This window comes from Diaporthe amygdali (assembly GCF_026229845.1).
Source record: "Diaporthe amygdali strain CAA958 chromosome Unknown NODE_19_length_847323_cov_64_739301, whole genome shotgun sequence".
NCBI lineage: Eukaryota > Fungi > Ascomycota > Sordariomycetes > Diaporthales > Diaporthaceae > Diaporthe > Diaporthe amygdali.
The window spans coordinates 698,611-721,887 of NW_026517039.1; the positions used below are offsets into that span (position 1 = coordinate 698,611).

At 52.9% G+C, this 23,277-nt stretch overlaps 7 protein-coding genes across 7 annotated transcripts; 6 read left to right on the forward strand and 1 right to left on the reverse strand.

Annotated features, from left to right (window-relative positions):
• Positions 1-614: 614 nt before the first annotated feature.
• J7T55_010575 (uncharacterized protein) lies at positions 615-2,844 on the forward strand (the record flags this gene model as incomplete). The annotated part of the gene is made up of 3 exons (XM_053145133.1): positions 615-1,529; positions 1,593-2,634; positions 2,714-2,844. 3 exons carry the CDS (start codon positions 615-617, stop codon positions 2,842-2,844), a joined length of 2,088 nt encoding a protein of 695 aa, XP_052992422.1.
• Positions 2,845-5,071: 2,227 nt separating this feature from the next.
• J7T55_010576 (uncharacterized protein) lies at positions 5,072-9,056 on the forward strand (the record flags this gene model as incomplete). Its single annotated transcript, XM_053145135.1, has 4 exons — positions 5,072-5,162; positions 5,228-5,405; positions 5,508-7,391; positions 7,448-9,056. 4 exons carry the CDS (start codon positions 5,072-5,074, stop codon positions 9,054-9,056), a joined length of 3,762 nt encoding a protein of 1,253 aa, XP_052992423.1.
• Positions 9,057-10,899: 1,843 nt separating this feature from the next.
• Positions 10,900-12,576, forward strand: J7T55_010577 (uncharacterized protein; the record flags this gene model as incomplete). The annotated part of the gene is made up of 1 exon (XM_053145136.1): positions 10,900-12,576. The coding sequence occupies one exon, from the start codon at positions 10,900-10,902 to the stop codon at positions 12,574-12,576; it is 1,677 nt and encodes a 558-aa protein (XP_052992424.1).
• Positions 12,577-13,385: 809 nt separating this feature from the next.
• J7T55_010578 (uncharacterized protein) lies at positions 13,386-15,305 on the forward strand (the record flags this gene model as incomplete). Its single annotated transcript, XM_053145137.1, has 1 exon — positions 13,386-15,305. One exon carries the CDS (start codon positions 13,386-13,388, stop codon positions 15,303-15,305), a length of 1,920 nt encoding a protein of 639 aa, XP_052992425.1.
• Positions 15,306-16,032: 727 nt separating this feature from the next.
• Positions 16,033-16,854, forward strand: J7T55_010579 (uncharacterized protein; the record flags this gene model as incomplete). Its single annotated transcript, XM_053145138.1, has 3 exons — positions 16,033-16,287; positions 16,356-16,549; positions 16,659-16,854. The coding sequence occupies 3 exons, from the start codon at positions 16,033-16,035 to the stop codon at positions 16,852-16,854; spliced, it is 645 nt and encodes a 214-aa protein (XP_052992426.1).
• A 796-nt stretch (positions 16,855-17,650) lies between these two features.
• J7T55_010580 (uncharacterized protein) lies at positions 17,651-18,637 on the forward strand (the record flags this gene model as incomplete). The annotated part of the gene is made up of 2 exons (XM_053145139.1): positions 17,651-18,302; positions 18,510-18,637. 2 exons carry the CDS (start codon positions 17,651-17,653, stop codon positions 18,635-18,637), a joined length of 780 nt encoding a protein of 259 aa, XP_052992427.1.
• A 584-nt stretch (positions 18,638-19,221) lies between these two features.
• On the reverse strand, positions 19,222-20,932 carry J7T55_010581 (sugar transporter; the record flags this gene model as incomplete). The annotated part of the gene is made up of 4 exons (XM_053145140.1): positions 19,222-20,378; positions 20,441-20,591; positions 20,646-20,841; positions 20,904-20,932. The coding sequence occupies 4 exons, from the start codon at positions 20,930-20,932 to the stop codon at positions 19,222-19,224; spliced, it is 1,533 nt and encodes a 510-aa protein (XP_052992428.1).
• Between the last annotated feature and the right edge of the window lie 2,345 nt (positions 20,933-23,277).

Here is a 23,277-nt window from a genome sequence, read left to right on the forward strand (position 1 = left end):
TGATGTACCAAACGATCGTGGCGTCTGCGAGCGTAGGTTGGAGGGGATCAGATGTCTGTCAGACATACGCCAATAAATCACAGTGGTTTTAGATAAGCAAACCTCGTTTACAAATTCAAATTCACCGTCCAGAAAAGATCAGTGTGGGGCCACTGGGTTGGTCAGTACAGTAATCTTGGACGACAAGAGCTAAGATTCAGATCGGTGCGTAATTGTCTGCATACTGGCAACCCAAGAATTCGGGAGACTGACATTCACTGTCTGGTCTTGCTGCCCCTCTTGACCTCTGCTCAATCACTCTACAACCACGGCAAACTGACAGCAATTGATATCTGCGAGTACTGCCCCAACAACCTGAAGGGAATCGACTTCCCCCACCCACTTTCTTCATCCATCGCGTTTCACTGCCAATCACATAGAGAGCCTGCGTCTTCAAGACCTATATTCCATCTATCCAGTGCCAGACGTTTGCGCAAGCAGAAAAACTGCCGAACAACCTAGCATTTGATTTGGTAGAGCCAAGGCCACTGCAGATCCCGAAATTTCTTGTTTGCCAGTAATTTCTGTCTACCATTCGCAAAGCTTTCTACCCTCAGGTGGTAGTTTACTCCATCATGGAATGGCGCAATCTGCCCGATGTCGATGGACCCGACTATGACCCAGACAATGGCAAGTACGGTGAGTACAAGGGCATTCTCACAGACGTCCGTGAGCATCCTGAACTCTCCGCGGAAGAGAGACTTCGCCGTCTTGATCACTTGAAGGCCGAGATCATACCGTTCTGGCACCGTTGGGCCGGAATCGAACAGAAAGAGAAAGAGGATTTCATGGCGGTCTTCCTCAAGTACAATGGCTCTGACGGCATCAAAACGCGTCTGGCAGAGGATTACGACGAGATGGAGGCCCGCACCACCGACCGAGGTGATTATAAGCTTATTGAAATGATGAATTGTCGCTACGGGACGCCCTCATTGAGAGCACGCAAGCAGAGCTTCCTTTACGACAATCGATCATACATAGAATACGACATTGAGCCGGACTCGAAGAACAATCATCGCAAGGGCACGAGGCAATCAGACCGAGCCAAAGCGATTGAAGACGAGCAGGCTCATCCCAAGCCTCCGTTCAATGTGCATATTCTCGAGCCGGAAATCACTGAGCCCCACCACAACAATGCGAACGACGAAGACAATCTCGATCTTAAGCTTCCTCTTTTGAGAATCATCCACCGGCTGATGAACCACAAAGATGCGTGGCCATTCATGAATCGCGTTGACGAGACAATTGCTGAGGATTACTTCACAATCATAAAGAGGCCCCGCCACTTCAAATTCATTGAGCAAAAGCTGAGAACAGAAAATTGGTACGGCTATGGAGCCACTGCGTTCTTCAACGATATGCTTCTGGTATTTCACAACTGTCGAATGTACAATGGACCAGACTCCCAATACACCAAGTATGCAGACAAATTAGAGAGGCTCATGAAGAAGTTACTACGCGAGATAGAAGGTATTGGCATGCAGCTTTTGGTAGGCCGGCCTCATTATTCTACCACGGATTTCTTGGTAATTTTGGACTGACTGAGCATCTAGACACAATACAATGCAATCGTTCATATCGGCCCGGAAGACTGGCCAGACCCTGGCTGGTCCTCTCGACAACCAGGCTTCAAACGGCATCTTCCGGGAATTGATCGCGGAGTTCCTGACATCGGCCGCGATGCTCTGTTAAAGGAGGAGGTCGAACGCTGCCAGGCGCGGATATTACAGTTGCAATACCTTCTGGGTACAAAGAGTTCCGGCACAAGAACGAGCACGGAAGAGCGGGTAGTTGAAGGTAGAACGCAGCCCAAGGGAGGAAGTCTGAAGCGACCTCGCGACGAGGATACCGAGGCCACTGGGGACTGCCGCAAGAACGGAGATAAACGCCGACGGTTGACTGCTGGTGGCACCTCTGATCCCATCACTTCAAATGCTGTTCCTCTCCAGCGAAATGCGCGCAAGCAGCCCGTATCGATGGGCCAAGTCGAAGCGGGTCCCAGTGGTTCGGCTGGCAACGCGCCGGACAGTTCCAGAGGTAGGCAAAAGCGTGCCAAGATACCTGAGGACGATGAAAGCGACGACAACGATGGCTTAGAGGCTGGTGAGGGATATGGGCCTACGGCTCCGAAGCGGCAGCGGCTGGAGAAGAGTAGGCCTTCGGCGCGCATGGCCACCTCGAGTCCTCAAGCCGCCGATCCTGAGCCTGTAGTTCCTGCATCTAGGGTTCCAAAGGCTGTCAGCCCTATATTGGACAGCGAGCAGAATTTATCACCCGCCGCCGGTCCATCTAGTCCACGTGCTCGCGGACTTTCATCTCCATCTGTAGAGCCGTCCTCACAGCCCTTGGGATTCAGCAGGAACACAGTCACCATGAGCAAGATCGCGAAGATGGGGAAGAGGAGGCCTTGGCTGTTCGGATATTCGACCGCCGAGGGCTACGGCATCTACGCGTTCGTGGAGTGTCCAGCCTCGGGCTGCAAGCACCACTTCTCGAGCCATCCCCTCAGACAAGGTCGTGCGCAAGATCACATCTCTGACTGCAACCAGCCCTTGTTGGATGAGAGAGACATTGTCAAGCAGTACGCCCGTCAAGGTAGGCCGTCCGAGACCTCTCTGTGCTCGTTTGTCACCTTTTTGTACCAACAAATGCTAACAGACCTCCTACCAAGCAGTGATCAAAGATCGTGGCAGAAAGTCCGATCTGACCATCGATTGGGCGAGGAGATCGAACCTCAATCTGCTGCCCTCGCATCTGAAGAAAGACCACCCAGAGAACTTTCCGCATGCGCCTGCTTCTGAGTAGGCCGAACGATACTACGAAACCGATTATTTATGTCGAAACACTGTACAAAAGAATTGTCTTGGAAAACTCGAGACACATGCGAACAAGCAACCTGAACACACCAGATAACACACCAGGTCTTTCATAAACCAGCTGCTCGTTGTTCAACCACCCTAAAATTGAGCTGAGTAAATATACTTGCAGCTCCGATCACTTTCTGAGTGATCTTCGCCTGCCGACGCGAGTTGCCCGCCGCCTAATCACGTCCAAGCGCCACATAATGCCGACTACGCTTCCAATGCTATACTTCCGAATACTCAAGAGGCGCTCGGTTGCATATTTCCATTGAAACCTGAAACGACTGTTCTCTTGCAGCACAACCATCGTGCTGTTAAGATGAGCGACCAAGTAAGTCCTCCACGGCAAGGTCGAACGGTTCTTTTTTGAGAACCTGAATACGTCTATTCTCCTCGCGACAACTATCAGTCGCTAGGATGAGCATTACCTCTGTAAGACACCATTTCTCGGAGCGCGGCAACTGGTACAGCGAATACCCCATTGGCGGCTATTTTTGACGCAGTTTGGACCGGCACATGCATCAAGACAATGGTGGCACTGTCATTCGAACCTTTACCTGTATCGAACCTCCTTTCAGGATTCAAGTTTTGAATCCCCTTCTTCAACCTCAGAGTCTTCGATTTCACGGTCTCTGATGTCCGTCATCGTTTGGCGAAATCTTGAATCTCCTCTTTATCAAGAGTTCGACTGAGCTTGCTCTCATTACAAGCAAAGCAGCAGCTGAGATGCTCGAAGCAGCAGCCTTACTCAGTCTAAACCGGACACAATTCATAATTTTGTGTCCCGATTGCCCGAAAGGGTATCTTCCGAGACGAGCTAAAATGCTCGACTCGTGAATGGTGGACGACAGTTGGCAGCTTATAGTCGTGGCCCTTTCATTTCAAAGCCAACAGGTTCGATATCTCAGTTCTCGTGCAGCGGACGGTGGTTAAACACCACAACAAAGCGGTTCCAATGTTGGAGAAGACTGTCGGGATTGACTTCCTTTGCATGGACTGCCGACCACAACTTGGCGAATGCACAGCATGCTGGAGGTGGGCCGTCTTAAACTTTTACCCTTTTACTTCCCGTGCCAATTGAGCACAATGTATCAGAATTGTAGAATAGCTATCATTTATTTTATCAATAGCCACAAATTCACTCTACATTGCAATTTGTCCGGGCGTGCTTAGATGACTTCCAATGTTGACCATAATGTTGAGGGGCGACGAGGCTGTGAGCACGGACCCACCTACACGATCAGGCGCGGGGTCCGATTAGGGAAGCTGTCAGCCTCGACGTCATCCAGCACAGCGCAGTTGCTAGACAACCTGAGCAATTTCTCAATGCCAGCATAGAAACACACTACCCCAAATAAAATAAGAAAAGTGCGAGTAGAGCCTAAAAAATCATTGATTGCTCCCTGTCTGACAATACATTGTCTTGCGCGATGCTACAGGATGAACAAGCTCGTTCGCCTCCTTCAAGGTTCCCGTAATTGCTTGTGAAATACTCAGTCCTCAAGCACGATTGGTACTGCATTACTGATGCAAATAAATCTTCAACTAAAACGCGAAAGAGCACAGCTGCGTTTGCTCCCGTTAGCTTCGTCAAGCAAAAGACACAAACGAGCTTCAATTTGGGACCCCGCCCCTCCAGTGACTCGACTGAAGATTCACGCGTGGCCGTGTTATGGCTGCAGTGGGCCCTGGCAACAGACTAGGTAACTGGGTAACAGAAAGTGAATACCTCTTGCTATTGTTCCCCTCAATCTGAATGGACCTGACAATTCACTGCCACCAGCACCTCAACTGAACGCAACCTCCCTTTCTATTTAAACCCACCCAACACTTCGATCGGTCGGACTTTTCCCAATCGTCTTTCTACACCTGCGAGAAGCTGGAGAAAATCAATTTGATCAAGAAGCTTCATCTCGCTCTTTGTCAACATCAACCATCATACCCAATACCATCAACCACCTGTGTACCTACACACTGCCATCAATCCCTTACTACCCCACCATCCCACCACTTACCCGTCGACCACCATCAATCTTTCAATTATCCACTGCGATAATTCCCCTACCCATTTCCATCAATCACTTACCAATTGCCATCGACTACTTAGTCACCCTGAGCATTGCTCAACTCGATACGTAGCCAGACAAGCGCTTTCGCGCCAGTCAGACACGATGTTTGGCGTCGACTACGTCTATCAGCGCTACCTCGAGCCGGTGTTTGCGCAAGCAGGAGACGTGGTTCAGTCTGTGCTTGATTGCAATGGTAAGACATGCTCAAGCTACCTTGACACAATTGGAAGTAAATGTTCGCTAACCCATTCATTGCAGACACTCTGAAGTGCGCAACCAAAACCATCGACAATGTCGCCAAGGTCATCGCCAAGTACAACAAACAGCAAGATGCGACCGAGGAGAAAGTCCAACGTCTACAGAAAGACGTCAACATGGTCACCTCAAGGTGGCACGACGCAATCTTGACGGATGCGAGACAAGAGGTCGAGACCAAGTGAGTACAAACCTTTGCCCCCAGAGCTGCCATCCGTCTTTCATCAGAGATTTCCAGAATGCGTCACTTCGGGCTCTGTGGTAAGATACTAATGCATATCAGGGTGCAAGACAAGATGGTCGACATCGACGAGTTGCTTGACAAGAAGTGGGAGCAACTGGAGGCCGATGGAATGGCCCGAATGAGAACAATGCTCGACAATCGCGTCGAAGAAGCCCAGCGCGTCGACCCGTGGCTGGAAATCAAGGCCAAGAGGCGGGACGAGAGCCTCAAGAGGCTGGAGGAAAAGATGCCCAACAAGGCCGAGAAGGCTGAGTTGAAGAAGCTGGATAGCCAGCACGCGGCTTTCGGCCGGCGCCTGACCAAAGTGGAGGCTGCCCAGCAGACCGAGAGCACGCAGCGCGCGAGCGAAATTCTCGATTTGGAGCTCAAGCACGTGGAATTTTCCGACAAGGTCCAAACGATCGAGCGCAACCAAGAAGCTTGGAAGGCAGCCGAGGCCGCCCGCAAGGAAACTGAGAACGAGTTTCGCCGCCGCTTCAATGCCCTGGAGAACCCCCTCCTAGTCAGGCACGTTGCGGTCTCAAACCTGGGCCGCATCTCGAGCGCCGCCGCCAACGCAGGACAGCACCAGGGAGAAACTGGTGGCTGCCAGCCCAAGGAAGTGGGAGCCCTGACTACGAAGGCCCAGGCCCACGAGAAGAGAATCCAGAGCCTTGAGACAAGCATGGGCGGACTCAACATTGACGAGATCAAGGGAGCCTTCCACATCACGGAAGAGAAGTTTCAGCAATACGACGGATACTTCAAAGACATTGTGAAGGAATTCAATGAGATGAAAGTCGCCAACCAGAGCGATCTCAAGGCTCACAAGGATTCGGTGGATGAGGCGATGAGAAAGCAGCAGGAGGCAGCGGACCAAGCGCTAAGGCAGCAAAAGGACGCCGCCGACAAAGAGCTCAGCGACTACAAGGAGTCTGTCGAGGAAGAGATGCGACTCTACAAGGCTTCCGTCCAGAAAGAGTTCGAGAGCCACAAAGCCTCAGTAGATAAAGAGTTCGCCGACTACCGCGCAAAGGCTGAGGCAGAGACCAAGGTCCAGGACGAGCGCTATAACGGCCTGGAGAGCCAGGTCGCAGCTCTGAGAGATCTCATGAACAATATGAATACTGGTCGCCAAGTACCCCCGAGCCCTCCCGAGCCGCAACCACCGACGCCGCCACGGGCAGGTGGATTCCAGGGCGTCACTCCAAGCCCAACGAGCAAGGGGAGTTCTGTCCAGGAAGACGATACGCCGATGGAATGCGACTCTGATGATGATTGCGAGATGGAGGATGTCCCCTTGCCAAGTATACAGCCAAAGATACCGCAACCTCCACAGAAGCCCTCTCAACAGCCTTCTCAGCAAGCCCCTCAGCATCCCTCACGCGAGCCCGTCGCACAGACGACCACGGTACCAAAGGACACTGAGATGTCTCCAAGTGCTGGACCGATAAAATCTCAGCAGGTTCAGACATCGGGTCCTGAGCACAAGCCACAAGTGACAGGAGGAGGCAAGCCCTGCCTGAGCAATGGTTCTGCAAAACCACCTGGCGCCGCGCCCACTGTTTCAGCTCCTCGACAAGGCCACCAGAATTCAGTCGGAACCCCGCCTGTCGCTGGCAGCGGACCATCACAGCCATCTACTTCGGGCCCTGCGACACCTTCTCGAGAGCCAACCCTCTTCCAAAAGTCCATCTTTTCAGGGGGCGCTCATTCCTACACCATCCCTCCTGGGCAGCCGTCAGCACCGATACCCACCGCCAGCCCAATCAAGGCTCCTGCTGCGCCCAAGTTTGACTTCAAGGGTCCTATCTCTCCTGTCAAGAAGCCCCAGGGTCAGCCATCGGTGAAAACCCCCGGCGCCAACCCTACCAAGGCACCCTCTGCACTCAAATTCGACTTTAATGCTCCTCTTCCTCCTATCAAGAAGCCTCTGGTCGACTGGTCAGCACGTCTCGAGCAAGATATGACTTTGCACCTCCACCTGAGCTTGACGACAGCGATGAGAAGCCATCTTCGTCCAAGGCTAATCTGTCACCGGCCAAGCCTGCTCCGGCCATTCCTGCTGCCGGTGAAGCTGCTGCCAAGGAGTCAACTTCGAGCAACACTGGCCCAGCCTCTGTCGCCGGCAGCTCTGACTTGACGAACGGCAATGCAGCCTCGAACAATCGCAACACAGCTTCAGGCAACACGAAGTCCGCCGAGGGCAGGCCTGATGCCTCTGCTGCGAGCAAGAACGAGGGTCCTGTACACACTGGTGCCTCGAGCACAAGTGATCCTACGTCCTCGGCAGCCAATACAACTGGCTCATCCTCTGCCACCGGCAATGTATCATCCGCACCCGCGACGCCGAAGAAGGGCCCGGCGCCAAAATCTGGAAAGAAGAAGCCAGTCAACATCTTCAACCAGCGCAAACCACCGGTGACTCCATCCAAATCTCCGGCAACCCAGACCAAGGCTTCCTCGATTGCTAAGCAGCAACAAGCAGACTTTGCTGCCAAGTTCAGCACACCTCAACCTGCGAATGCCACCCCTACTGGTGCTTCCCAAAATCCATCTTCAACTGGAGGCAAGCAGAGGTTCCACATTCCAGGACTCGCAGGAGCACCAGATACGTCCCCGTACCGGGCATTGGCAACACCGCATGCTTCCAAGCCTCTTGAGGGGTCACTAGCCAACCACGCTGCCACCTCTGGTGTGATTGAGTCAGGATCACGGGTTAATATCTTCGAGCAACCTTCAGATCAGTCTTCAGAGCGCAGCAGCGATGCGGCGAACGATGCACTCGACGTGGCCGAGGCTAGCGTTGTAGAGTCGCAGAAGTTCATGAACAACTCTGACATTCAGATGTCCGAGAATGACATGACGACAGAGATTGCGGAGCCAGGAAAGCCTCTGAACCACTCTGCTAATCAGATGCCCGTTGCTGCACCAGGAACTACGCCTATGGACACGCAGCCCGACAGGGCGGGTCCCGAGCTATTCCTCAAGCCGCCCAAGAATATCGCCGACCGCCGAATCGCGACGGTCCGATCCCGCACAAAGAACTTGACCGAGGAAGTCAAGAAACTCCGCCTGAAGGACAATGTTGAGCAAGCCTTCGATCAATTGTCCAAGTTGAAGGCTTCTCAGGATGCAGATTCCTCTGAAGATGAAGTGGACTACGGCGACCCGAACGACGTCAATGACCAGGACAACCGCACCACGGTTATGGGACCTTCTAAGGCCTCGCCAAAGCATACCAAGTATACTATCAACTTCCTCAAGGGTTGGAGAGCTCACGTCGTGTCGATTCCATTCGTGACCGAGTTTGCTGCAAAGATGGACATCCGCAATCCAGAAGACATCAAGGTCATCCTGGAAATTATCATGAAATGGGACCGCTCGATGAGCACCCAGGAAATTCTCAAGGGCGCCGGCATAGCGATCAACACTCAAAAGCTCACCATATTCGAGCTGGAAGAATGCATGGCGCTGTATCGCGAGGAAATCTTCGTCGGGGCAATACAGCACCAATCTTTGGGATCCGAGGACTGGAATGAGTTCCACGAGCTCTTTACCAAATACTACCAGCAATGGCTCCTGGACCACTCGCCTGACGCCTTTTGAGCGTTCTGCCGCCTACTGTCAATTTTACTTGTACAACTAGCAGGCTCGAGCCTCGCACTGATCATCCGGACACCTTCCGCTGCGCACTTCGGCCCACTCCATCCAATTGCGATAAAATCGCTCATCCACTCAACCACCAACCTACCAACCAACACAGCGTATCCAACCAGCTAATTATGCGGCTTTCACAACTCTTCTTTCAAGCCAACGACCCTCGATCCGCCGGCGCACTCTCAGCCCTTCTCCTCTAGCGGTCAAGGTGCTGACAGAGCACCCGGCAATGCCCAGCGAATTTATTCGACATGCCCAATGAATCGATGTCTGTTGAGCTATCGCAGATGCATCTTCATTGATTTCTACAGCCTGGCTGTATTGATGGCAGGGTATTGGGCGTTGGTGGCTCCGGACAACCTGCAACCCTCTTTGACTCGGTCACGTAAGTCACAACGTGGCCTGATCTTAATTGATCTCCCCTGGGGATGAGCTTCAGTTGCAGGACCCGGACGCCTTTTCTTTCTACCTGATCCTCTTCATTTGGATTCGCTGAATTGTTGATGTGGTGGTTTGTGTAGGACTTTGTGATGGTGGAACTGGTGTTTTTGACGAGAAGGGACGATGATTGAGGGATTGATTGATTCAAGCATACTTATTATTCTGATACGAAAAGGCGATGAGCCAGGGGTTGATTGATTCGAGCATACTTATTATTTTGAGAGGTGCCAGGCATGGAGATTCGAAGCCGCTCCTCGACCTGGAAAGGGGTAAGGCTTTAGGACTGAGTAATAGAAATTGATACAGTCACCTGAATTGTCTGCTACTTGAAAGTGATACCTTGAGATGATCATGTACCAGTATTATCCTTTTCAATACTATGATATGTATCATTCTTGACCCTGATATGCCCACTGTACTCGATACATCTGCCAAGAAAGGATATTCTTCTGCGGAAGAATAAAGACTTGCTAGACCTCGGCAGTGTACTGCCCTCTATGCATCTTCCAATACCAGGCGAGTTGATTTTTGTCATTGGTGGATAGAGAAGGATCCAATGATCAGCCAGCATGAATTTGGGTCCTTGAGTGTCATTGACATGTAGTCTATCTCCTCTAAAGCATCGCGGTTGATCCCAGCGGCAGATCCACCAGCGTTGATCTGCCGCTATGAGTGGAGTGAGATCAACGTGTATCGAAGGTGAGAATGTAATAAGTCATCCGGCCCGATCAGTAGAAATACAATGGCATCGACAACACTTTTTTTATGCCTTTCTTCATGATACCCTCACCCGGTTAAACGGCAATCGTCCGTAGCTCACCCCTATCACCACGACTGACATTGAGGCGGTGCGCATGTCGGCAGGGTTTCAAAAGCCAGGGCATCGCGACTCGTACGGTCGGATAGACCCGAGTGTGCCATCCAATCTCGTCCCAACGGTGAGCCGCGAGTCAGTACGGCGCAGCTTTCGCACGAGAAGAAGGGTAGCCCACCCTTTTTTCATCGGCTATAGGGCTGAGAATGGCAACCAGCGGGCCTGAGGTGGTTCCAAAATAGAATCCGTCGATGACCCTTTGATCTGGGACAGAAAATCTCCTTTGACATGTGCTTTCAACTGTTGCTCATTCCAGCGAAGACCCGGATTTCTATGCAGTGTCTTATTATGTCTAGGCTGCCTACCTCCACGCTTCGTGGCAGTGATGTCTGGTTTCCAATCATTTTCATTCATTTCTGAATTTTAGCCGACTTTGTCTTTCTTTTCTCTCTATGCCCTGACAGGGTTTTTGGGCCATCAGCAGACATTCTTTCATTGTTTTATTCATTCATTACACTAGTCATTGCTTTTTGCAAAATGCACTCACTCTCATTGATTTCCCTTTTCCTCGGCGTGGCAGCCGCCGCCTCGCCTTACGCTCCTTCAACCACATCCTGCCCAAGCGGCCCATTAATCCGCGACGGAAATACCGAACTCAGCGACCGAGAGGAGGCGTATCGGGTCGGGCGCAAAGCCAAAGCAGACGAATCACTTGCAGCATGGCTGGAGAAGCAAAGTCCTGGGCTCGGATCAGGCAACCTGCCCACCCTCAGCCTCTCAATATCCGGCGGCGGATGGCGGTCGTTTCTAATCGGCGCTGGAGTGATGCAAGGCATGGACGATCGGGACAGCGACGTCGTTACGAGCGGTCTCCTTCAGGCCTTGACCTATCACATCGGAGTATCCGGAGGCGGCTGGTTGGTCTCATCCTGGGCAGGCAACAATTTCCCCACTGTGTCACAGCTCGCGGATGATCTGTGGAAATCGGCCTTCAAACATGGCATCGAGGCACCGGACGGCTGGAAGGCCCTTGCGGCGTACGCAGACATCACGGCCGACGTCGTCGAGAAGAAGGCGGCGGGCTACCCAATCTCGTTGAACGATCCCTGGTCACGACTTCTGTCGTACCAGATGATCGAGGGTGACAGAGGCGGTGTCGCTACCCGATTGTCGGACGTGGCAGGGTTTTCTAATATCGTCGATTATAATGTGCCGTTGCCCATTATCAATGCTAATGGTATCAATACTAAAGTTGGCCTCTGCGGGCCTACGGATAATGGCACCGTATGGGAGTTTACGCCGTTCGACTTTGGCAGTTGGAACGACGATATATCAGCCTGGATCCCCATCGAGTATCTGGGCACCGCTGCCGGCGACACCGAATGCACCGTTGGCTTCGACAATCTCGGCTTCATTCTTGGCACAGGCTCCAATCTCTTCGGCAATGAAGTCTGCGTCGAGTCGAATCCGTTCAGTGATATGCAGAGTGTCCTTGAGAAGCTCGTGGAGGTGCTTCATAATGTGGACGAGGAACTTGACTTTGGGCGGGTTCCGAATCCGTTCAAGGGCTTCAACGGCACTGGCGACGAGGCGAAGGAGGTGTTCCTGGTCGATGAATTATATATGGTTGATGGTGGTATCGGCCTGCACAACGACCCGATTGCACCGCTGCTGGAGCCTGCGCGCAACGTCTCCGTCATCATCCTAAGTGATTCTTCTGCCGACGAGAACAACTTCCCTACTGGAGCCTGTCTCATCGACGCATCGTGGTACACGAAGAACATTTCTCGCATTGCAGACCGCATGCCTACGATCCCGGACGAGTCGGTGTTCATCGAAAAGGGCTTCAACAAGCGGGCCGTCTTCTTCGGGTGTAATGAACCAGAGGCGGTGACCATTGTGTATCTGCCCAACGTCAACTACACATATCAGAGCAATCTGTCCACTTCGAAATTCCAGTACGACCCGGAGGTGACCGAGGGCATGATTGCGAATGGCTTGGAGACTGCGACACAGAACGGCGCAGAGGGCTGGGGACTGTGTTTGGCATGCGCCATAATGATGAAGGAGGAGGGTGCGAACTTGCCAGATGGATGTGATGCTTGCTTCGACGAGTGGTGCTACAAAGCGCCAGCAGATAAAATCCAGGGCGCGGATCAAGCATCAACAAACGGGACTACGAGCCTAGGCCGGCGTAGATCGTTGGAGAATTAAAGCCATCCATACGCCTGCATAAAGCAGTAAGAGGGGTCTCTGCGCAGAGCTCAGGCAATGCGCGTCGCCATAGAACCTACAATGCACTAATTTTCACTGTAAAGAACTGTCACCGAGCCATCCCATGTGACCGCAATGTTGTCCAATGTTGAAAGGTACTTGATTGAAGTGTTGCAATAGTGGGGTCTCTCAAAATTTGCGAGACTCGAGCTAGGTATGTGATAAACTAGGCGCATTCACTTAATGGTTGAGACCGACTATATTTGTTTGGGTTCCGCAAAGCTTGTCCCATTCACTACCCTCTGCCCCACCGGTCCTCTTTATGGAGACATCAACAGAACTGCAGAGAGACCCCTGGCTTCCTTTCTGTAGACAGACTGATACCTATACTTGTCGTTTATTTGCCATGGTACAGTCAACAAATCCATGATTTATCGCCTTACTGAAGGCCCAGCGATGGACACACCCTCCGGTCCCCCACGAGCCATACATTTTGGAAGCTGTCAATAGCCTTTGGTGTGTTTACCTGCTAACATAACCAAATCATCCTCCTCTCCCTGCACTTCAATCACAACATATTCTCTTCCTCCCATCTCCTCGCAGATGCATGCCCATTGCCGTTTCTGTTCGCTCATCTGATACTTAGCACAAATCACCCCAAAGCTCATACTCTACAACCTTCCTTGATCTCCACTGCTTACCAGACGGTCATCATTCAACCGACTCCGTACATCGACCGTCTACTCGGCCATCGCAATCACAATACACGCACTTCTGTCCGCCCGCCCGCTCGCCGACAAATTTTCAAAATGCTTTCCTTCGCTCTTCTAGTCATTCGCCTGGCGCTGGCAATCTTTTCAGCATACGTTGCCATACCCTTGACCCAAATCTTTCTGCCTTTCTACGTCCCCAGCCTCGTCGTCGTCATGCTCACCACGGCCTATGCATTCCAACTCGACTTCGATGACAACACCTCTTCGGAATGTGATCATCTGAAGAGGGAGCTTGCTCTAGCAAGGGAGCAAATGGACACAATCGAGGTAATCCTCCAAGGCTATGGGTGGTTGATATCAGAGGGCACGAATGCTTACGGAGAGTCCTTCACCCATCTCCAGAAGGCACAGAAAGATCACGAGAAGCTGTTTGAAGGCTACCAGGAACAGTCCCATGAGCAAACTGGGTCCATAATAAACATACTCGAGGACCACACAAAGGCAATCGCAGAGAATCGCACGGTCGCCAACGAGCATACCGGTTCGATATGCGATATTGTTAGGAAGATTGGAGAGGTAATCGCAGATGACCGAAAGATTGCTCAGGAACACAAAACCGCCACCAACGAGACCCTCAGGATGCATGGAGAGGCGATCGTAGAGAATCGGAAGCTCGCCGACGAAGAGAAAGCCTACACCCGGGAGACACTCAACAGCTTCAAGGAGCTGATTGAAGGCAACATAAAAATCACCCAAGGATACGGCGCTCGTATCGACAAGATCATGGCAGACCATATAACATTGGTCGCAGAAAACCGGAAGGCTCTCGACGGACAAATAATGTTGATTGCAGCCAACCGGAAGCTCACGTTGGCTCACGAGACTTCTGTCTCGAAGATTCTTGAGGATCATGCTCGACTGATCGCAGCCGCCCAGAAGCTTGCCGAAGAGACACGAAAGCTCGCCCAGGAGCACGAGAAGCTCATCAAGGAGCCCGAGCTAGGCCTAGCATCCCGCAAGATGGTCGAAAACGTGCAGAAGTTTGCCCACACGTTCAGAGACCGACACGATGAGAAGATTGAAGCGATCTACACAAAGCTGGAGGGAATGGAACAGAAGGCTTCGCTTCTGAAGGGGGAGCAGAATTCGATGAAGGCGGAACTCTTGGGCAAGGCAGAGGTCGACGGATTGAAGCAGTGGTTCGAGACCGAGGTTGGCATGCTGAAGACTACTCTAACGGCCGAGGCTCGAAATGCTGAGGAGGTGCAGCAGCTTCGTCAAGACCTAGAGGGCATCAGAAAGCTGACTGAGGAAGCCGGACAGATAAAGATGCACTATCAGCAAGGCCAATCCCAGGAGATACTGACACTCCGTGAGGAGATCAAGCAGCTCAGAGGCGCGGCATTCCCGCAGCCCATGGACGCAGAGGCTTTCACCACTGCTGCTACCGAGACCGTCGATACCGACATCGACTCCAACAACACCATGCGCACGAACATCACCAACGTCACCAACACCACCAAGCCCACCAACATCACCACTCCTGCTGACACGACCTCCCTCACCTCGCTCGCGAAATGTGCCGACGGTGACGATGCGAGCCACCAAGGCGAGTCTTTCTTCGAATTGAGAGCCACAGCTCCTGATGATGGCGCAGGTGGCGCCCCTCTCGAGCCAGTCAACAGTGCAACCTTCCACCCTGGTGCTGGCACACAATCTATCGGCGGCAACAACAATATCAACAACACCGAAACTCAGGATTCCACTGCTAGCAGATCGAGTCTCGCTCCCCAATCTGGATCAAGCGCGCTGGGTGCTACCGGCCGCGAAACCGGTATGCCCGCGGACGACGACCACAACAATGAAGAGGATGCAGGTCAGGGCCGTCTGCTAGGCGACTTCTTAGGTCGCAAGCTAGCCCGCGAGGAGTGGGCAGAGAAGAAGAAGCCGCGCCGCAAGACCCGGAAGATGTATGCCATCCAGGCGAAGCAGCGGACTGAGGGCCAACGGGAGTAGGAAGAGAGGAAGAATTGAAGGGAGAAGATGAGATCTGATCACGGCTCTCAGTCAACCAGAATGTCACGCAGCACTGAATTACATTACACTAATACCGTAGCCCCAATAGCAATGCCTCACATAGACCGGTAGTCTTCGAATCCCAATTATGTGCGAGTGAAGCTATGACCAACTTGTTCTCCGTGACATAACTTCGTTTATTCTGTTGAATCATCTCGAAAAGTCCGGCCCCCGCGCAACTGTCCTCAGGAAGTACTTTATGTGCGGCAGGGCAACGTTGACTGGGATGGTTCTTTGTAGGTTGACTTCCCGTTGAATGTTCTATCGGGTCTTAGGATCGAGACCTTAGACGTTGTAGATCAGGTCTGGTAAAACTGGTTCCCCTGTTTACTTACTCTGCCTAGCCGATAAGTATCTAGATATCGATAGGAGTTCTCATTGATTTGGGGTTGAAGACGGGAGAAAGGTGCAGATCATGATGATGTCAGACTGTTGGTGGTGCCCTCGCAGTGGGGCAGCACCCTCTTTGGAGCTCCCTCTTGCGATGTACCCACTTGCAGCTGTCGCCAAGATGGCCTTTGGTTTTCCCACCACTCGCCGGCAATCAACAGCTGGGCAACAACACTCCTCAAATATTTATCTACGGCTTCATCTTTCCCTCAGGACGGACAGACACTAAACAAACCACACCCAACACCGTGATCCCCTAGACAACACAGAGCTCAAGATGGAGGCCGCAAAGGAGACAGTCGCAGCAGCGGTCGAGCAGGTCAAGGCAGCCCTCCAGACCCACGGCGGGCGCCTGTCCCAGACCCTCAGCGACGCCAAGCTCGTCCCCGGCCCGGCAGCCGAGCTCATCCCAGAGAGCTTCCGGCCGACCACCAAGCTCGAGGTGTCCTACGATGGCAAGGCCGTCGACCTGGGCAACCTGTTCCGCGTGCGCGAGACAAAAGTCCAGCCCGTCATCTCGTTCCAGCGCGAGGTACGTTATCTACCTTCAAGTCTCCAAGCTAAGCCAATGAGAGCGCCTAGTTTCTAATAGTAGCACAGGCCGATGTGGACCAGAAGACATCATACACTCTGATGCTCGTCGACCCCGATGCGCCTACGCCCGATGACCCCAAGTTTGCCTTCTGGAGGCACTGGATCATCACGGGCCTGGAGCCCCTGAGCGGCGACGGAAGTATTGTGGCCGCGACGAAGCCACCTGCGACGGCCTACCACCCACCAGGCCCTACTAAAGAGTAAGTCCCTCCTGTCCATTCTCTTGCTGAAGCATACCAAACAGCCTATCCATCAAGCCCCCGTCTCGATCTGTACACCGTGGAGCCTACGCTGACTTTTGCGCCTTAGATCCAAGCCTCACAGGTACCTGTTCGTGTTGTTCCGGGAGCCAGTCCTCAATGGTCTGGACCTCAGGCCCGAGGATGTCGGCGGTGAGGAGTTCACCCAGAGGCGGTCCTTCAAGCCCGTCGAATTTGCCAAGAAGCATGGTCTGGAACTCGTTGGAGTGAACTGGATGAAGGTTGCTGCCGATGACTGGGAATAGGCGATCGATATTGGAGTCGGAGTCAGAATTGTCTGAGAATAAAACCTGCAATTCAAAAGCACTCGGTGTTTTTGAGAACCTGAAATACAGAATTTAGAACTCCATGAAGAGGCATCATTCAAGTTGCATTCAAGAGAACCATTCGTCCAAGCAGACTTTCGATGTGCCAGCTGAGCACTGAACACATCTTCATGGGACAATTCCGTACAAACATGGCCATATAAGCCCGCTTATTCTCACCAGCTGTCTTTAGGCGTAGACAGCCACTGAGAGGCCCCGGATTTGACTACGTAGTAAGTAAAGAGAGCCTCATCTAGTATAGTTAGCCATCCGGGGGGGGGGGGGGGTTCGATGTGCAGAATGAGATGAATACAACACGAGAATAGGAGGCGGACTTATCAAAACAATCAGTAATGTTGCAGGAAGAAGACCTTTACTTTTCAAACATACCGGATGCGCAGAATGATGAGACGGAATTCGACAGTCATATTCTATTCACTTTTGTGACTCGGCGTTTGTGATAGCATCACTTTTCAGACCACCACAATTGTTCAAGACTGCCTCTGCCTCTCCCTACCTTTCTTTTAAAACCTATCATCCACCTACGGCATCACCAAGCCGCATATTGGGACGGCTTCTTTGCCTTTCCACTCGTCGCAAGTGTCGACCCCATCCTCAAGTTCGTCGTCTCACGATGCGAAGCCATATTGTATGCCGCATACAAAGAGATTCTGGCAATTGACGTCTCTTTACACTCGGCAATACTTGCAGCACGCGACACTCACGAAAAAGAAAAATGGCCACCGCTGAGAGCCAATACCTTGACCGCCTCATCTCGCGAGAGATCGAGAAATTCCGGAAGAGCGCTCCCATGACAGCCAACAAGAGCACCACAGAGGTTGCGCAGCACGGCTGTCCTCCCCTGCCTGCCACAGGGCATGATCCGCCTCCAGCCCAGGCAACCGACATCGAGAGTGCAACTCGCGGCGAAGAAAACAAACGACGACTCGCAGCGTTCAAGCCCAAGGATATCAACGCCCTCATCGACGCAGACGAGGCTGCCAACGGCTTCCGAGGCACATCCGTCCGCCTGTTCCACCTCCGCAACAACACCACCCATGAGAGGTTTAAATACTTGGCACGCCGCATGCGCATCTACCGGCTCGCGCACAAGATAGGCGTCGCCCCCGGAGGTGCTCGCTGGGTCCGCGGCGGCCAGCCGTACATGCAGCCAGCTGTTCCTCTCTCTGTCACACGTGCGGACGGCACGGTCGAGTACAACCAATTCATGTTCGACGATGGCGACGGCCGCGTGGTTCTGCGGATGCCGGGCGGATGGAAGCGTAGCCTTGTGCGGGACCGGGCTGAGTTCCTCGGCGTTGCGGTGGTGGATGGGTTTTTGTGGCCGCTATTCCATAGCCTGCGCAGAAATATCAGGATTGATTGGGGTAAGTGTCGTCCAGGCCCGACATTGACATTCCTGGTGGAATACTTGAGTACAACTGCCGTGTTCGTGGCCTGTTTTGTTGTTTGCCCTGAAGCCGTCTATGAGGCCGCAGCTTTCGAATTTGTTTATAGGAAGATGGTGCTCTACTGCACTCCAGCCTCGTCTGAGACTTTCTCTTCGGTGCCGTGTGGTTAACTAACAGTTTCAGAGGACCAGGGCTTCGTCGAGTTCAATGAGGTCAGGTACACCACCCCGTTCAAGGCACGTGAGCCGCGAAATATTCCCCCAATGAATGCGGGAAAGCAGGATGGCCCGCTCATCACCTTGGCGAAGTAAGGATCTGGAGGGACACATATAAGAGGAGGACATGCCCTCGCGAACTATCCCTGGCGAAGTCTGCGTATTCGCGCAGGCATCTGTCCGTCGAAAAGATCGGAACTCGACCTCTGAAAAGACTTGTCAACTCGTGGTCCGTCTGAACGAGGTGCTGCCGCCGTGTGGTTAGCACGAACAGGCCTCCTGCATCTACCGATTGGCTGATGTGTCTCTCCAAAGCCCTGATGGATTGACTGGAAAGGAACAACATGCGATGGGCCAGACAAACTTAGTCTCAACTGGAGAGGTATCAAGAAAGGAGACTTCTGGAAATTTGGGGAAAAAAGAGCTCCATATAAACCTTCAGTACTCATATCACCACCCATGGTATCTAGGCTGGCTTGATCGCCTTGTGCTGCCTCCCTTATGTTGCCTTCGATTGTGCATGTGAAACCAAATGCAACTTGAGTGCGTGCATGTAGACGTGGAAAGGGGAGAAATAGGTATCATAAAAGTGGTATATCAACTATCAACCGCCAAGCAGATACGTGCGCTTGCTAATCTCATATGCAGCGGAATTTCGTACCCAACGACCGAGCGAAGCCTTAAGCATGATGAATATGAGCATCCTCCTCCTGAACAACCGCCCTTCCATCCTTCTCCGCGACATGGTGCGCACCGCTCTCCGCCTCGGGGACACCGAGCATCTGGGCGCCCTTGTCGACGTGGTTGGCGCCGCCAAAGAGCACGTCGATCTCCTCGAGCGGTACCTGCTTCGTCTCGGGGACGATCCACCAGACAAAGGCGGCGAGGACAATATTAATAGACATGAAGAAGAACATGCACTTGAGCCCTTCGTTCTTGAGGAAGAGCGGGAAGAACTGGTTGAAGATGGCCTGGGCGACGTTCTGCGTCTGCGAGCACATGCCCACAGCCTGTGCACGCACATTCATCGAGAAGACCTCGGACGTCCAGATCCACACGGTGGCTCCCCACGATGGCTTGTAGAAAAAGATGAAGAAGAACAGCAGGAAGACAATGCTAATGCCCACTGGCTCAGACTTGGACGATGTGCCAGGAGTGGTCAGGCCAACGATGCCAACGAGCATGGTGCAGAGTGCCATACCCAGCGCACCAACGATGAGCAGCCAGCGGCGGCCGAAGCGGTCGACTGTCCAGACGGCGTTGAGTGTGAAGAGGATGCCGAAGGTGCTGTTGAGCGCATTGATGAGGTTGATCTTGGCGGTGGACTTCCAGACCTTCTTGTAGATGGCGGTCGAGTACGAGTTGAGCGTGCCCTGGCCCGTGAGCTGCTGGCCAGCGTTGAGGACGAAGGCGATGTACATGCGCTTGCGGATTGATGGATCCTTGAACAGGGCGGAGTAGCCAGAGGAGATGGCTTCCTTCTCATACTCGATGGCCTCCCGAATGACCATCAGCTCTTCCTCGACCTGAGCGTCGGTGTCACGGATCCTGCGCAGGGAAGCACGGGCAGCCTCGATATTTCCTGACTTCTTGATGTACCATCTGGGAGACTCGGGCTGGAAGGGCAGGAGAATGATGATGATGGTGGGGACGAGGATCTGGAAGATCACAACCATCTTCCAGTCCCACTCTCCGAGCTTCTCGCGGTGGAGCGAGCAGGCATAGTTGATCCAGTAAGCAATGAAGGAGCCGACGGAGTAGAAGGTCTGCCAGAAGGCCATGATGTAGCCTCGGATCTCGGGAGGCGCCATCTCACCAATGTAGACAGGACCGGCGGCTGTTTGGTTTTGGTCAGCTTGATGGTACGACACAAGGAAAAGGAGATGGGGGGAAACTAACTCAGAGCCATTCCTTGACCGACGCCTACGATGACACGGCCTGCCATGAAGCAGCCCAGGCTGCCTTTGGGAGCAAAGGTCTGCAACATAGTGGCGCAGATAGTGACGAAGCAACCGAGCGCCATACCCCATCGACGTCCCAGAGTGTCGGCCTGATGAATTTGTCAATAAAAATCCGTGTTGACATCCTCCTGAATACGACTTACGATAGGACCTCCAAGAAACCAACCAGACACAATCGCACCGATAGAGTACACGGTATTAATCAAGCCGAGCATATATGTACTGTCTGAAGTAAGGCCGAACCACTTCAGCCAGTTATCTGAGGCCTGGATCGAGTTGAAGGTCGAGGCATCGTATCCATAGAGCACCATGCACATGGCTGCCACAATGGAGATGTACCTGTGTTGGGAAGACATCGGTCAGTTTTTCGCTCGATATATGAGCAGAAGAGATTGACCTACCAGTTGTACACCAGCTTTGAGGACGGCATCTTGGCTGTCTCTGCAGGCGGTGAACCGGCCTGCTGGGTGTTGTCGGGGAGAAAGGCAACTGTTGGCAACGACCCGAGTGATGCAAATCGTCGACGCTATGGGTATCAGGAGAAGCGAGGACTGAAGAAGGCAGAATGGAATAATGCAAATCTTGGAGGGGTGTACGGATTTATGTATCTACGGGAGACGGACATTAGAGGTAAGAATATCTCTCCCCATGGGGACATTCGCTTGTACCCACTGGCGAGCCTGTCCAGTGCTCGCGAAGGGAAAGGGCCGAGCAGTGCAACATGGTGATAAGTGTAGTCCCCATTTTTCCAGGGCCAGATGGCCACTCACAAGGATCCCCCTCGCAGGCATACTCGGGCAATGAACATGGAGCTATCCCCAGTTGAGCCGGGGAACTAGCCAAAGCTTGACCAACCTGTTCACGAGGCACAAGAGAAGACGAGGAAAGATGGATCTTCAACCTTGCCGACCCTGCATCTTAGCCTAGTCTTGTCAGATTTGTCCTTATCCCCATGATTTCAAAAAGAACGCTTATGTTCCCCATGTTTCCTGCCCGTCCTTTTCACCTACCGTCTGGGGTCGATGCGGAGAAATTGTCTGGGGTTGGTTTCCACCAATCGTGTCCATACCGGGACACTAGGATGGGTGTGGTAAAGAACCTGCCTCTCTGCAGGACATACTTTCGTGCTGAATTCCGAGAATTCAAGCGTTTCTGCCACGAGGCGCGACGCACCGGAGGAAAAAGAGATCTTCTGCATGCGGCTGCAACCACAGCTACGCAGTCCCAAATTTGTATTTATTTCCAGTGTGACCGGGAAACCGGCAGCTCGAACGGAACGCAACCCTCTGCAACTTCAGTCCGTTGTTTGCCTCCAGGAGGTGACACCCGGGAACTGCAAAGTACGGGTATATCGTGGAACCTGGGGCGTTGTTCAGTTATTCCGCGTGCCTGTCGAAAAGATCATGACTTTCTTCCGATGACCGTGGATCAACTACAGCAAGGCTCAGCACAAGAATGATAAAGAGGCTAAAGTTGATGGTGCGAATATGGCTTGAGGTTGGTCTCTGCCCCAGGATCTGAGATGTCTGCAATCTGGAGGGGAGGTGGGCCCTGGATGGCCCTGGGGCGCTTGCATCCAGGCCTAGAATTGCTGGGGAAACAATGGGGACCATTGTTCATAGGAATCCGGGGATTGGGGACATGTGATTCAGCGGTCTAGCTCCTACAGTGGAGATCTAGATCCTGCGAGACTAGACTGTTTCCTTTTTCTGATCTTGTCAAGATCGAATCACTAGACCTTTGGCTTTTCGTGTGTGACCCTGAAGAACGTTGCAGTGCGTTCCAAGCCAGCCAAGAGACCGCCAAAAGGAACCAAAGTTCGGTTGAGCCTCAGGCGGTGCGGCGGGAGGACCCCCACGAGTCAGTGTGGCATTGCTTGGTGAGCTTGGTGAGCTTGACATTGTTAACGAGCAGCTTGGCCCGACCTTCAAAGGGCGCTGGCAGCCATAGGCTCTGGGCAGCGCTCTCGCCAACGCCTGAGGCGAACCCTCCTGGCCCTCTGCAATCTTGGCGTTGGCATGGAGGCCCTGGCTATTGTTAGCCCGACTCGTGAAGCGACTCTGTGAGAGGATACTGGATTCCACCCACCGTTCGTCTCCACACCAACAGGCCGAGGCAGCTTGATAGATCAGGTCGCAGATGGGGCACGGTACATGCAGAGGCGATGCCACGAGGAAAAGATCGTTTCGCCATTCCGCACAGCTGGATTGACAAGTGACAGCAGACGCGGCAGTCTGTGACCCTTCCATTCGGGTACCGGCAGCTTGGGTCACCTCCTGTGTGGCCCGGCCAGATCTCCATTGGCGTGCCATCGTGAGAGCTGCAAGGACATGAAGGTTGCGGCTAACTTGGTCTGGAAGGCACCCCTGCTTAAGTTGGTGTGGTAGAAATTTCCGTCAATGAGGAGCAAGAGCTTGTTGACGATGGCGTTGAGGCCAGCCCGAGGAGGAGCGCGGGGGAGCGGAAATTGACTCTCAGCTCACAAACGGGGGTACCAGTTGAGCGGTCGCCACTACGGGCTGAGCGGTCGCCACTACGGGCTGAGCGGTCGTCAGGGCCCGTGCACTACCCCTAACCCTGCCAAGAGAACCCTAACCCTAGCTGAATTAAGCTAGCGCTAAAATCTCGCCAAGTATACACAGAGTTTATATAGAGTTCATATTAAGTTTACACCAGATTTACACTCGCATTTTACTATTTAGAGGAATATAAAGAGTACCGTGTTGGGCCTCAAGTAGTGCTCAGGCCCGGCCTACCGGCCTCTCGCTTTGCGCT